Raw genomic sequence first — 14,338 nt, 5'->3', positions numbered from 1 at the left:
CAACCTCCGTCCCTGATCGGTCCACCACCCCTCCCCTGGCCGGCTCCGCCCCTGATTGCCCCCCCTATCCCAATAGGGGGAGGGCCTGGCCAGCCAACCTCCTGCCCCAATTGGGGCCAGGCAGGCTGGACCCCACCCGTGCACAAATTCATGCACAGGGTCTCTAGTAATCCCATAAAAGGAGAGGGAACTATTGTAGAAAAAATATTGATGAGGGGCCTGATAACATATGGTTTTGAGCCCTGATTTCTTACTAGGTATGAGACCTAAGACACTGACCACACTGGACCTCAGTTTCCTTGTGTAATTTTTAAAGCTTTCAATCTACTTACTAGTGATTTGAGTATCAAAAGGGTTGAGATAACACATGTAAATCATGCTCTGTAGCTTACAATCTACTACACAAACACAGCTGTATTGACACTGTACACCACGATTTAAAATGTCTCCATTATTCCACTCATTTAGTAAGAGATGTTATCCCTATTTTATAGAAAAAGTGAGAAGCTAAGTGATTTGTAAGGAACAGCTAAGCCACAGCAGGTGGAAATCCAACCTCTAACCTCAATTTGGGGCTGTTCTGCTGCTCACCCCTGCAGGCAGCCAAAGACGTCTTGTTACCCCTCCCTCACTGCTGTGCCACAAAATGTACACTGCCTGCCTTCCTCCAAGAAGCACAGGTTGCAATCACTTTCTCTTCCTCTGGAACCAAATGTTTAAATTTAGACATCTGTGAGTAAATGCCTGATCTTCGGGACAAAACAACTTATTTATCAAGTGACTGACATCCTAAGTGAAACGTGGGGAACGTAGTCTTATGTGGCAGTGTGTCAAGAACTTCCCTGTTGAACTTATTCACACCCCCTATTGCCTAAGTTAGCCCAATGCCTAGGAAGCGAAATAAATTCAGTCAGAAATGGGGGGGTGGGGGCGAGGGGGGAGAGAAACACACAAAAAGGGTTAAAGGGTCAAAAGCTTATTGGCTTGGAGAAATTTGGGCAAAAAACCCTTGAATAGCAGTAGACTCTGCTGTACCATCTCTGCAGATGGCCAGGCAGAACTCCTGGGAGGGGATACATAACTGCTTGGCCTTTGTAAGCAGTGGGATAGAAAACCCAGACTGGGGGGCGGGGAGAGACTAGTATTAGGTATGAGGCCCAGAACCAAACTGTGCTCTACAAACTAGAATTCTTCAGCTAAAACATGCTTCTGGTGAAGTACAATTAGGGAATGACCCACAGAAACGAGCAGGGCAGTACCACGGGAAAGAAGGGATATCTGTGGCAGCACGAAGCTCCGCAACTAAGAGCAACTCCTGGGACTTCAAGGTCAGGATTATCTGTGGGTCTCTGGCGATATTTGGGGCCTTCTGACCCCAAATATTCCTTGGCACCTCCTAATAGTCCACACATTTTCTTAAAGATACTTAGTAGAGTCGTGTGTTTTTTTCTAAAAAGCAAGCACACTGACATTTTAAAAAAATAAATATATTTTTATTGCTTTCAGAGAGGAAGGGAGAGGGAGAGTTAGAAACATCAATGATGAGAGAGAATCATTGATCAGCTGCCTCCTTCACGCCCCCTACTGGATATCCAGCCTGCAACCTGGGCATGTGCCCTTGACTGGAATTGAACCGGGGACCCTTCAGTGCGCAGGCCGATGCTCTATCCACTGAGCCAAACCGCCAGGGCAGCACACTGACATTTTAAAGGAGGTAATTCACTTAAAACTTTGAAGCTAGCCGAAACCGGTTTGGCTCAGTGGATAGAGCGTCGGCCTGCAGACTGAAATGTCCCAGGTTCGATTCCGGTCAAGGGCATGTACCTGGGTTGCGGGCACATCCCCAGTAGGAGATGTGCAAGAGGTAGCTGATCGATGTTTCTCTCTCATTGATGTTTCTAACTCTCTATCTCTCTCCCTTCCTCTCTGTAAAAAATCAATAAAATATATTAAAAACAAAACAAAACAAAAAACTTTGAAGCTAAACAAGATACTGCTTAAAATACACTTTGCACTGAAAAAGGCAGCAAAAATAAATTGCTCCCAGCCCCAGCTGGTTTGGCTCAGTGGATAGAGTGTCGGCCTGCATCCTGGGTTTGATTCTGGTCAAGGGCACAATCCCCAGTAGAGGGAGTGCAGGAGGCAGCCAATCAGTGATTCTCTCTCATCATTGGTGTTTCTATCTCTTTCTCCCTCTCCCTTCCTCTCTGAAATCAATAAAAAAATATATTAAAAAAATAATAAATTGCTCCTAGAAGAAGCTAAAGTTCTGAATAGAAAAGTGAATAAATAAAAGCTAAACTAAATAAATAAAAACTAAAGGGACCTTCTTTTAGATCTACATATAAAAAACAGTGCTTTCATGAGCAAGTTTTACAGTAAAACTAATAAAATAACTGAAGGTTTTTATTTAATTTTCAAAAACTCTGTTCCCTTCCCACTACTTCTACTAACAAATAACACAGAAAACAAAATGAGGAATCCTTAGAAATAGCAATTAGGCACCATCTGTAATCTCTCCAGTCTGATGGTGCTTCTGGGAAAGTGCATTCCCCAAAACAAAACTTCTCTACATTCTTTTCCATAAAAAGCTTAAATCTGTAATCACAGATATGCCTTCTCAACTGGGTGCCAGCAGCCTAAGTGTCCACATTATAGAACCTAACACTTTGGAACAAATTTGTATCCTCAAATGTGACTCCTACGTTACCAACATTCTTGTTCTCCCTCGCTCTTCATGAGTCTAATACCTCAAAGGATACCTTCTGCCTGGATTTCACAACTCTAAAGGCAAAAACACCCCAAAGAGCATCAATGGTAGGAAAATAGGCCAAGTTTTAAAACATAAATGGAGAGATTAAGGAAGAGAAAGGCTGACCTTCAACAAACTTGATCAACACATCTCAAGGCTAAGCTGACAGAGGCAGTCAAACCAGAAGTTGGTCAAGATGTTTTAAGCAACCTTCTTCATGCCCATTAGATTCATTGCTCAAATCTAGACCAGCTTCCTAAATGTGGAAGTTACGAACATAGAAAAGAAACTCTGCTGGCCTTAAAATATCACTAATCTGAGTAAACTGTGTAAATATATTAATTTTGCTTTGGCTTTAAATGAACATAACATATAAGGTATTATTAAGCAATTTCTAGAACGCCATTAGAAAAAAAAGTTGCCCCAGAAACAAACTAACTGCTGTTGTAAATATATACACACACTACGAAGATTAGAGGTTTAAAGGAAGCACTGGCCTACTTCTATCTCCCAGCATATCCGTACATAAACTGGGTACCAAAATCTGCCATGTTCAACTAAACCAAGAAACAAGCCACTTACCACTGTCAGAGGAGTCTTCTTTTTTAGATCGCATCTTTCTTTTTCTTCCACGTTTACTTTTCTTCGTTTCTCCTCCATTTTCTCCTTCTACACCATCTGGACCAGCACAATTATCAGCATGTCTTGCCATGGTATTCTAACAAAAGGAACAAACCCTCGTTCACATTACTGAAAAAGTAAAGATGAGCACTGGAAGTTCTCTTTATTTTAGATAGATAGATAGATAGATAGATAGATAAATAAATAAATAAATAAATGGAGTATCTATATTAAGTCTGAATGTCTGCTAAAGCATGTCCTAAAATATGCTCTCCTCATTCAGGGAAATGATCTCTATTTGGAGGGGGACAAAAGGGAGAGAGAGAAAGAGGAGTCCTTCAGAAGATGAAGCTGGGTCCCCTGAGCAGAGAGCTCAGCAGCATGAGGCAAAAGGAACTGGGGAGGATCAGACCAGCTCCCTTTCCTGTGCAGATCTGACTAACATGGTCCCAAATGAAGACCCAGGACAGACCTATTGGGGAACTCCCTGCCAGCAGAGGGTTCACACATGGATACAAGACCTCTATGTCTATTACACCTCAGTTTGGGGAAGCACTGTCGTGGTTTGCAGTGGAAGACCAAGAACACAATATTAAGAACCATTGTAATTTGACTTGGGGTGGTGAACACACAATACAATATACAGATGATATATCATACAATTGTGTAGCTGAAACCTACATAATTTTATTAACCATGTAACCCCAATAAATTTAAAAGAAAAAAGAACCAAAATAGAGGATGTAAAGCTCTGACTCTTTCTTACCCGCCGTGTGAATGTTTTCCCACACTTAGAACAGACAAAGGCCGCAGGGACAAAGTTGGGGTCGTGATAGCGTTTGAAGTGCATGTCGAGGAGCTGTTTCTGGCGGAAGGTCTTGTCGCAGTGGCTGCAGGCGTAAGGCTTCTCCCCGGTGTGGGTGCGCTTGTGCATGATCATGTGCCTCTCCTGAAAGAGCGGGTGGGGGCAGAGGCTTCAGAGCCTGTCTGTCAGAGCGCTGCTACCCCAGCTACCACCTGTGTGCATATGGCTGACAGGCTTTTCTCTCCCAAGGATCTAGGCTTGTTGGAAGGATAAACTGATCTTTACTGGGGTGAACTACTTCCAATAAATCCCAGGCAGATATGCCCACTCCTGCCAGGCTGCTTCTTTAGATCATTCCCAAGCATCAGGCTCCAGGACCAAATTCTTCCCTTCTTTCAAGTCCTGAACTTAATCTCCAGAGTTCTGAGAAAGAAGTCAGTAGTCTGCCTGAGGTGGGGGTGGAGTGGGTAAGCTGTGACTGAATAAAACATCAGCTGGAGATTGAGATACAATCAACAGAAACTTTGAAGATATTCCTCACAAATCATAGCTTGAACATATTAAAAATAGCCACCATACAAGGTTGGTAAGAACCCTTTGATGAAACCTGACACCCACGAGGCATCAACTGCTTTGTAAACATGAGTCTCTACCTGTCTGCAAGCGTAATCACACTGGTCACACTTAAAGCGCTTCTCATTCTTGTGTGACTTCTGATGCTGAATGAGGGCATAGCGCTCATGAAACACAGCATCGCAGTATCGGCACTTCTTGCCTTGCTCAATATAGGAATGCTGCTTTCGCAAGTGGACACCTGAAAGCAAAATATAGAGCCCAGTTTAACTTGTGAAAACATAAACAAGCATTTCAACAAGTTAATAATACATTTGTTTCTGCTTCTTAAAAGGATTACACTGTTATACAGAAAATTAAGTAAAAGGAGGAATAACTACAGATGTGAGGAGACCAGTTACAATGCTGAAACAGGATAGGTGAGAGAAGATGGTGGCTTGGATAAGGAAGATAGCAATGGATATGGGAAGAAGGGGGAGAACTGATGAGAAATCTAGGAAGTTGAATCAGTAGGACTTAGTGATAGAGTGCAGAAGAGGAAGGTGGGTGTTAGGGACAATTACCTGGTTTCTGGCTCAGAAAACCAAGTAGATGGTGGGGTCATTTACTGAGACAAGGAAGAGTGGAAGAGGGCTGGTCAAGAGAGTTTTAAGGATTCAGTTTTGACATGTTGCATTTGGAATGCCAACAATATCCAAGTAGGGAGAGGGATGGCAAGGTACAGATGGTTATATAAGCCCAACTCATAGAAACATAAATTTAGGAGTTGTTAGAATTTGAGTGAGACCATGGGAGCTGATGAAATCACTAAGCAAAAAGTAAAGAATGGAAAAGAAGAGCATGAGTCATATTTTAAGAAATCTAAAAGTTAATGCCAGTAAGAGGAAAAGGGTTAAAATAAGAGAAGTTTGAGAATGGTCAGAGAAACAAGCCCAAGCCAACAGATTGCAGTGCCATGAAAGTCAAGGGAAAAAAGTGTTTTAAGGAGGAGGGCAAAAAACCCCAACAACCACGAAAAACAAAACAAAACAAAAGAAAGAGGAGGGCACAGACCACTACAAAAAATGGTGCTAAGAGAGCAAGGGAAACAGGAAGAGCCATGTTCCCTATGCTCTACCACACGGGGTTATTAGTGATTTTAGCAAGTCTGTTCACAGAGTGAGGGGGCATACTCCAGATGAGAGGAAAATTAGGAGCTGTGGAACAAAGAATGCGAGGGACCTAATTCTTCATGAGGGTTGGCTAGGAAGGAGATAAAAGTTAAACCTGGAAGGGGAAATAGTTTTTTAAAGACAGGAGAGGAAGCCCTGGCTGGTGCCACCCAGTTGGTTGGAGTGTCCCGTACACCAAAAGGTAGTGGGCTCGGTTCCGGGTCAGGGTGTGTACGGGAGGCAAGTGATTGATGTCTCTCACACTGATGTTTCTCTCTCTCTCTCTCTCTCTCTCTCTCTCTCTCTCTCTTCTCTCTCCCTTCCTCTCTCTCAAATCAATAATAAAAAATAAAAATAGACAGAAGAGCCCTAGGCCGTTTGGCTCACTGGATAGAGCGTTGGGCTGGGGACTAAAGGGTCCCAGGTTCGATTCCGGTCAAGGGCATGTACCTTGGTTGCAGGCACATCCCCAGTAGGGGGTGTGCAGGAGGCAGCTGATCGATGCTTCTCTCTCATCGATGTTTCTAACTCTCTATCCCTCTCCCTTCCTCTCTGTAAAAAATCAATAAAATATATTAAAAAAAAATAGACAGAAGAGGCACAAGCATGCTTAGAGTTGAGGGGAAACATCAAGGAGTGAGAATGTGAACTTAAGTTATTGAGGCAATATTGATGGTGCTAAAGGCTGCCATGACAGGAGAGTGGGATCAAGGCAAATGCAAAGGGACAGACCTCAGACAAGATGGACAAGGGAGGATGAATATAGACATAGGTAGGTTTAATAACAGAAAATCTGGAGTTTCAACCTGCTGCCTTAATTTTATTTTTAAGTAGAAAAAGAGGTCACTCATTGACACCAGGGAGGCAGAAAAGGGAAGATTAGAGGCTTAAAGAAAGTGATTTACCTAACCGTCATAGTGCCTCCCACACAGCAGGCACCCAAACATTTGTGGAATGAATCAATGAACAAACTCACTGAGGAGATTGGGAGCACACCTGACAAGGATAAATAGTTGGACTGTCCAGCAGCAATGAGCCCTGTCAGCTGCATTTGGGATCATGAATTTATGGTTCTACCAATCTGATTCAATCAAGGCAATATATCAAACTTACCGAGGGCCAACTCTGGGGAATGGAAATGAATAAGGGAAGGGTTGGCTATACATGTTCATTATATGAAGACTATTTATTACTAATCCTCACTCAAGGATATTTTTCCATTGATTTTTTAGAAAGAGTGAAAGAGAGAGGGAAAGACAGAGAAACATCAATGTGAGAGAAACCAACCAGGGCCCAGGCCAGGGAGGAGCCTGCAATCAAGGTATGCGCCCTTGACTGGAATTGAACCCAGGACCCTTTGGTCTACAGGCCGGTGCTCTATCCACTGAGCGAAACAGGCTAGGGCTTAAGGCCTTATATATATACGTATATATTTCGAATAATTTTTAGGCCTCAACTTTCCCCTTCTGGTCCTCTGACAAAGGCCTACCACTCTTTCATATATTCTTATTAAATACTTGTAATAACAGTCCTGTAAGATAGGTATTATTCCTATACATCAGTTGAGGGGGAGGGGGAGAAGGCTCATAGTAATAAGTATTTGGAAGTGAATCTTGATTCTAGTAGGTCTGTCTACAAAGCCCAAGTTTTCCTGTGTCACAAAGTGAATAATTTTATTTACTGCATAGAAGAGTGAAATCAGGCCTGCTTTAAAGAGGGAACACATACTTCTCTGGGATTAATTTTGGGAGATAAACTTGAATATCCAGACAGTGGCCTAACAGCTCACACACTGCCATGAGGTATTATTGGTTTAGATTTTAGTTTCTATATAAGAACAGTAAAACTTTATCAGAGGACAGGGCCTTTAAATCTATGTTCCTGATGCAACCTGGGTACTTATATATTGCCCCCAATGCAAGAGACAACTAAAGAGGACTCAAGTCCAGTTTTGTTATTCATGAGGTGTGTTGTGTAGCTTTTGGTGAAGACACCTGTCTAGCCTATAAAGCTAGAATACATTCCTTGATTATTTAATATGGTTGTTGTGAAGATCAAAAGGGTAAAAAAGCAAAAACTACTATGTGACAGCTCATAAGCAATTTGTAAAATAATTATCTAAATGTCACAATGTTTATAAGAATTACTTTTAGGGACAGTATTTTTTTTTTTTAAATAAGAAAAACAAACTGACCCTAGCTGGTTTGGCTTAGTGGAGAGAGCGTCAGCCTGTGGACTAAAGAGTCCCAGGTTCGAATTGATGTTTCTATCTTTCTATCCCTCTCCCTTCCTCTCTGAAATCAATAAAAATTAAAAAAAAAAAAAAAAAAGAAAAACAAACTGAGAATTCCAAGTGACCATATCTCTAAGTATGACATACTAAAATTTCTACTGCTAAACTCTGCCTCTATATGAACTCTAGATTAATTATGCACAGGATTGTAGTTATCAGTTACCAATGAAACAGTACAATTATCCAGAGAAAGCATAAATGTTTTTGAAAAATCTGACTTGAACTGACCTTAAGTTCGACTCATACTATGTCACTTGTCTATTTGGGGACTTAAACATTCTGGCTACTAATTAAAGGTATACTCTGTTTCTTCTCATTACAGCTCCATTAATTTATAGATGAGCTATATGCAGTAAGAGAAAGAAGAGATAGAAAAAAAAAATAGCAGCTAAACAACAGCTTTTATTAAGTGGTAGACCATGCACATACACAAACTTACACAAGTCAGATAAAGAAGTTATTTATCTGGTTGGTTTGGCTCAGTGGATAGAGTGTCAGCCTGGGGACTGAGGGGTCCCAGGTTCGATTCCGGTAAAGAGCACATGCCTGGGTTGTGGGCTCGATCCCCAGTAGGGGGCGTGCAGGAGGCAGCCAATCAATGATTCTCTCTCCTCATTGATATATCTCTCTCCCCCTCTCCCTTCCTCTCTGAAATCAATAAAATATTTTTTTAAAAAGAAGTTATTTATGATCTTCATACTTTCCCAAATCCTTCAAAATATTTTTTTTCAGTTGCCACTAACTTACTTACCCAAATCACTTTTTCGGGCTATGACAGTGTCACAGTGGGGACAGTGAAATTTGGCCACATTTTCTGTGTGCTTCTGTAAGATGTGCATCTTCATGGTACCACTTTGGGTAAATCGCGCATGACAAATATAACATTCATAAGGTTTTTCCCCTAAAAAGGAAATACAGAATGAATACATTAGATGAAATGACTAAATACTATCATTTAATTGGAGGGCAACTCAGGTGGCAGATATATAAAGCCACAGAGAATCTTTAGGTCTTACTCAGGAAGGCTGAGGCTCAGGCCCACTAACTGGCTCATGCTTATCTTGAGAGATGGCAAACAAGCCCTAAACTGCTGCTGCCACAGAGTTGTACATATTAGAAAAAGAGTAGGACTCAGTTCCCATCTCAAAGCCCCACCCTCCACCTATAGCGGGTCCTTCCGCACCCAACACATTGACCTTCATCAGCAGGTGAGGAAGAAACCCCCATAACCCCAAGTCTGAATTCTCATGTTACCATCCCAAGCTGCCCTTCCATTCCTAACCTCCCAGCATGAATGGAGCTCTACTTCCTTTTCCACATGTGCCTGCCCCCCAGGCCTCCCCACCTGATGCCTTATGCTGGATGCCAAAGCTTGGGAGCCGACAGGGCCACCTTCCTGAGAATAGTCTTCCCAACAGGCAGAAGAGCCTGGGTCCCAAGGGGACAAGGAGCCTCCACCCTGCTGAGGGAGTTCCCCTTGCCTCTATCCCCCTCTCCCCCCAGCCCCAGGCCTTGTATATAGATTATAAACATATAAGGGGAAAAGCGGTGGGTGGGAAGGGTTGTGGGGCTGGGGCCTCACTTCCCCTCCTCCCTGCTCCCCTGGTCTCCTATCCCTGGGGCCATTTGTTAAAAAAAATAATAAAAGAATTAAAAAATATTTCCAAAATGAAAAAGAAACAAAGAAGAGAGTTCCCACAGCAATGCTTACCTTTTGGGGAAAGCACGTGGGATGACAAGAGGACCTACAGGTAGATGTTTCTTTTAGGAAAACTGAATGAGCTGGGTTAAGTAGCCTACCCAGATTTCCAACAGTAAAAACTTTCTTTTCTTCAATGTATATTCAGAACAATGAATTCAGCAGATATGCCAGAAAGGCACTCATCAATGATATACTTCCATTCAGGTAATGGAGGGGCATGTGGTGGTTCACAGGGTGCCACAGAACCCACTGAAAAGCAGTTCAGTGATACAAGGAGGGGAGAAGTCCTACCTGAATGGGTTCTCATGTGCCTTTTCAGCTTGTATGTGTCCCTGCTAGCATAACTGCACAAGCTGCACTGGAACGGACGCTCTCCAGTATGAGAACGAATGTGACGTTTTAATTTGCTGACCTGAAACATGAAAGCAACCAAACCTCTTACACTTTAATTAACATATTGTAACGTGAGTGCTGTGGAGTAGGCACAAAAGTTAGCTTTTGGGCACTGAAGGTCAGAATACAGAAAAAGTCTAAAAGATAGCATCTCTTCCTCATTCTTTGTAATCTTTGTTTTTCAAATCCATACTGTAATCTAAAGGAAGAGAGTAAATAAACAGGGGCATACATAGTCACGATTGGTCATTAATAACTTTAAGCTGGATAATAGGGACATGGGGGTATATTATATATCATTCTATCTACTTTCATATTTTTGAATTTTTCCGTAATAGTTTAAAAATAATCCGTGCTCATCAATTTTCTTCCAAAATTTGAATCCGAATTAATAAGCACGTTTTACTTCCCCTCGTCCTCTCCTCCCATCATCAACACTTCCCAGCCAGGCCAGGCTTCAGGGGCCTCTCACTTACGTTCCTCACTACTGACTATGATCTTCGTCTTCTATGGGTACCTTTTCAACAAAAGAGTGACTTTCAAACTTGATTCTAATTGCTTTAAACATACTTATTAATCCCCTTGCACTCATAGCAAATTTTCAGACTGTAAGTGGTTTAACAATGGTCCCAAAAGCATTACTGAATAATTCTCTTTCCAAGATTTGCCTCCTTATCACACATTAAATTCCTATGTGCACAAGACTCTATTCGGTCCCAACAAGCTTTTTGTTTATTTCTGCTCCAGTATCACATTGTCTTCATTTACTACTATATGGTTTTTACAACATCCAATTGCACAACCCCCTCCTTCTTTTGTCAAATTTTCTTAGTCATTCATATTTATTCTTCCAGTTGAATTTAGAACTTGTAGTGTCTCTTCATTTATTAATGTCCTTCAGAAAAATCAAGTTTTCTTCACATAGGTATCAGATGTTTTTTATTGTTCAGTTTATCTCTAAATCATTATATTGCTTGCTAGAATTTGAACCTGTTTCCTACTACTGATAGTAGAAGGCGGCGCTTCTCAACCTGTGGGTCGCGACCCCTTTTGGCGGTCGAACGACCCTTTCACAGGGGTCGCCTAAGACCATCCTGCATATCAGATATTTACATTACAATTCATAACAGTAGCAACATTACAGTTATGAAGTAGCAATGAAAATAATTTTATGGTTGGGTCACAACATGAGGAACTGTATTTAAAGGGCCAGAAGGTTGAGAACAACTGGTATAAGGTAAGTCACTGATTTCTGTGTACTTACTTATATCTGGTCACCCAACTGAACACTTACTACTCTTTTTTTTAGCTAATACTCTTGAATTTTCTATAAGGAAATACGTCTGAAAGAAATGACAATTTTGTTTTTTCCATTTATCATTCATTTCTTATTTTATTCTATTACCTAGGATTTCCAATACAATGCTGAACAATAAGATAGATGTCTTGTTCCAATTTTAATGGGAATACTTCCAATATTTCAGAGTTAGAGTTTACTATGGATTTCTCGTATACACTCCTTATAGTAAAGACATTTCCTTCCACTAGACAGTAACTGAGTATTGAAATTTAGTTTTTCAATAATCTATACAAATGATCATATGGTTTTTAAAAATCTCTCAATTTCGTTCACACTAATAAATTCCTAATGTTCAACTGTCCTTGCATTTTAAATATACTCTAGTAATCACTTTTTTTGTCTTGCTAATCTTCTCCCCAGGATGTTTTATCACTTATTTTTAAAAATATATTACTATATTTGATTTAAAAACTAATTTTACTTAGAATATTTGCTTTTCTGTGAGAATAAGGTAGTATCCTTATCCAGTTTTGATAACAGGGTAGTCTAAAATAATAAAGGTGAAAAAACTCATTTTTAAATACTCTGGATATAGTTATTTGTTTCTGTGAAATTTGGTGGAAGTTGCCTATAATGACACGTGGAACTAGTGCTTTTTTATAGGGTAAATCTTTCATACTCATTACAGTTTCCTTTGGTGGTGGGGAGTGGGGGTGTTAATAATCTAATTAGATTTTCTATCTCATCTTAAGTCAGTTTGGGTAGCTTATATCCTCATACTGGTATCATGATCTTAAGAGTAGCCAACAAGCTGAATACTCACTTCTACGCTGGCGTAATCGCACATGGAACACTTGAATGGCTTCTCATGGGTGTGTTTGTAACGACGATGCCGCACCAATTCTCCACTAGTCACAAAGGCCATGTCACAGTCTGGGCACTTGTGAGGACGTGTACCTAAGAGAAAAGAGGATATAACAGGAAGACAAGATCAAGGGCACAGTTCATGAGAATGGACCCTAGTTATTTCATTAACTCTGCACTAGCCAGAAAGTAGCTCAAAAAACTATAAGAAGGACTGGCAGACTTTACGACACTAACCCTAAACTATTAGAAAATGTGCTAAACATTTAGTTTCTCTTAATTACCCATTTGATAAAGAATTCTAGAAATTTATCAAAGGTTTTACCAAGAACGATTGCCTTTATACAGATCACTTTCAACACTTTCCAACATCCATGTCTAACATTCTATGATCTGCATGTCAATTCAGGAATATTTGAACATTTCTATAAACTAATAATATACACAGCCAATACATTTCTTGTTTTTTCCCCCCCGTCATTGAAAGAATCTTATTGTTTTTAATATGTCCATATTACTTTAGTAAACCTTTTCTAGCCACTTTATATTCTGAATACTGCATTGGAAAGAAATGCCCAGGTAATAATGACAATGAGGTGATAAAGCTGACAGAAGAACAGAGTGCTGTTTTTACAGACTATTATTCAGAAACTAGGGATCATCTTTAATTATGGGCATTAAAAATGGGGACAGCAAGGTAATCCCAAACACCAAACCAAAAGAAGGCTACCTCTGAGAATGGAATTAGGAAGAGCTCCAATGTAATGAATGGAGGCAGCCATTACAAAAATGATTCTCCCAGAGATTGAGAGAACCATGGAGAGGGAAGTGTGATTGGAATATGATCCTTAACTAAGAAATTCCAATGAATGTTTATTTGCTCAATTTGCTCCTTTAATACCAGAGGATATAGGAGTGAAGGACAGAGTTCTTGTCTATGAAAAATGTATAGTCTGGTGGTATAGAGATATAAGTAAAATAACAGTTAACAAGAGAAGGAAAGCAGCATCCACTTCTAAAAAGGCAAACTGAAAACCAAGAATCTCCAACGCTTACCTAGTACTGTCTAGAGCAGGGGTGGGGAACCTTTTTGTTGCCAAGGGTCATTTGGATATTTATAATATCATTTGCAGGCCATACAAAATTATCAATTTAAAATTTAGCTTCCTATATTTGGTCAAACATTTAATTAACTCACCCTTAAGGCTTTGGTAAGGCCAGACTAAATGATTTCTTGGGCCTTATATGGTCCATGGGCCAGACACTCCCCACCCCTGGTCTGGTAGACATAAGAATGGCAATTAAGGAAGAATCTCTGCTGTGGGACAGATTTTCATCGGGTTGCACCACAAGACCACGTATGTCCCTCTGCTCAAGATCCACGCTCACCAAGTCACGCTTCAATTGCTACAGCATTTTGACACAGGCAAGGGTGTACCCTAGAATGCAATACAACTACATCTAGAAAATGCAAAGATGTTATTCCTCAGCATAAACTGACTTTCTGGGGCCAGCTACTTTTATCTAGTCAGTAGAGGCCCGATGCACAAAATTCGTGCAAGGGGCTCACCCCTCGCAGCTTGGCTTCGTCCAGAAGGTCGTCCAGCTGTCCGGCCTAATTAGCATATTACGCTTTTATTATTATAGATATGCTGCTTTTATAATGTCTTCAAACTGCCAAATAAAACATATCAAGTGTCTGAGTAGAAACTAGGAAGATGGTGAAAAGTGACTAAGTCAGCCATAGCTGGTTTGGCTCAGTGGATAGAACGTCAGCCTGCAGACTGAAGGGTCCCGGGTTTGAATCTGGTCAAGGGCACATGTCTGGGTTGCAGGCTTGATCCCCAGTGGGGGGCATACAGGAGGCAGCTGATCAATGATTCT

General features: G+C 40.9%; 1 protein-coding gene across 2 annotated transcripts in view; it reads right to left on the bottom strand.

Moving 5' to 3' along the window:
• Positions 1-14,338, bottom strand: part of CTCF (CCCTC-binding factor (zinc finger protein)) — a 49,026-nt gene that overhangs the window by 3,988 nt on the left and 30,700 nt on the right. For both annotated transcript variants that reach the window (XM_014547810.1, XM_014547811.1), the window contains exons 5-10: positions 12,414-12,547; positions 10,189-10,309; positions 8,947-9,096; positions 4,832-4,992; positions 4,140-4,322; positions 3,335-3,470 (exon numbers count right to left, since the gene is read on the bottom strand). In XM_014547810.1, the coding sequence (XP_014403296.1) occupies positions 3,335-3,470; positions 4,140-4,322; positions 4,832-4,992; positions 8,947-9,096; positions 10,189-10,309; positions 12,414-12,547 (885 nt within the window). The remainder of the gene's footprint in view (positions 1-3,334; positions 3,471-4,139; positions 4,323-4,831; positions 4,993-8,946; positions 9,097-10,188; positions 10,310-12,413; positions 12,548-14,338) is intronic.

Source organism: Myotis brandtii, unplaced genomic scaffold (genome assembly GCF_000412655.1).
Source record: "Myotis brandtii unplaced genomic scaffold, ASM41265v1 scaffold486, whole genome shotgun sequence".
Classification (NCBI taxonomy): Eukaryota; Metazoa; Chordata; class Mammalia; order Chiroptera; family Vespertilionidae; genus Myotis; species Myotis brandtii.
This window is presented reverse-complemented; position numbering and strand designations above follow the sequence as displayed.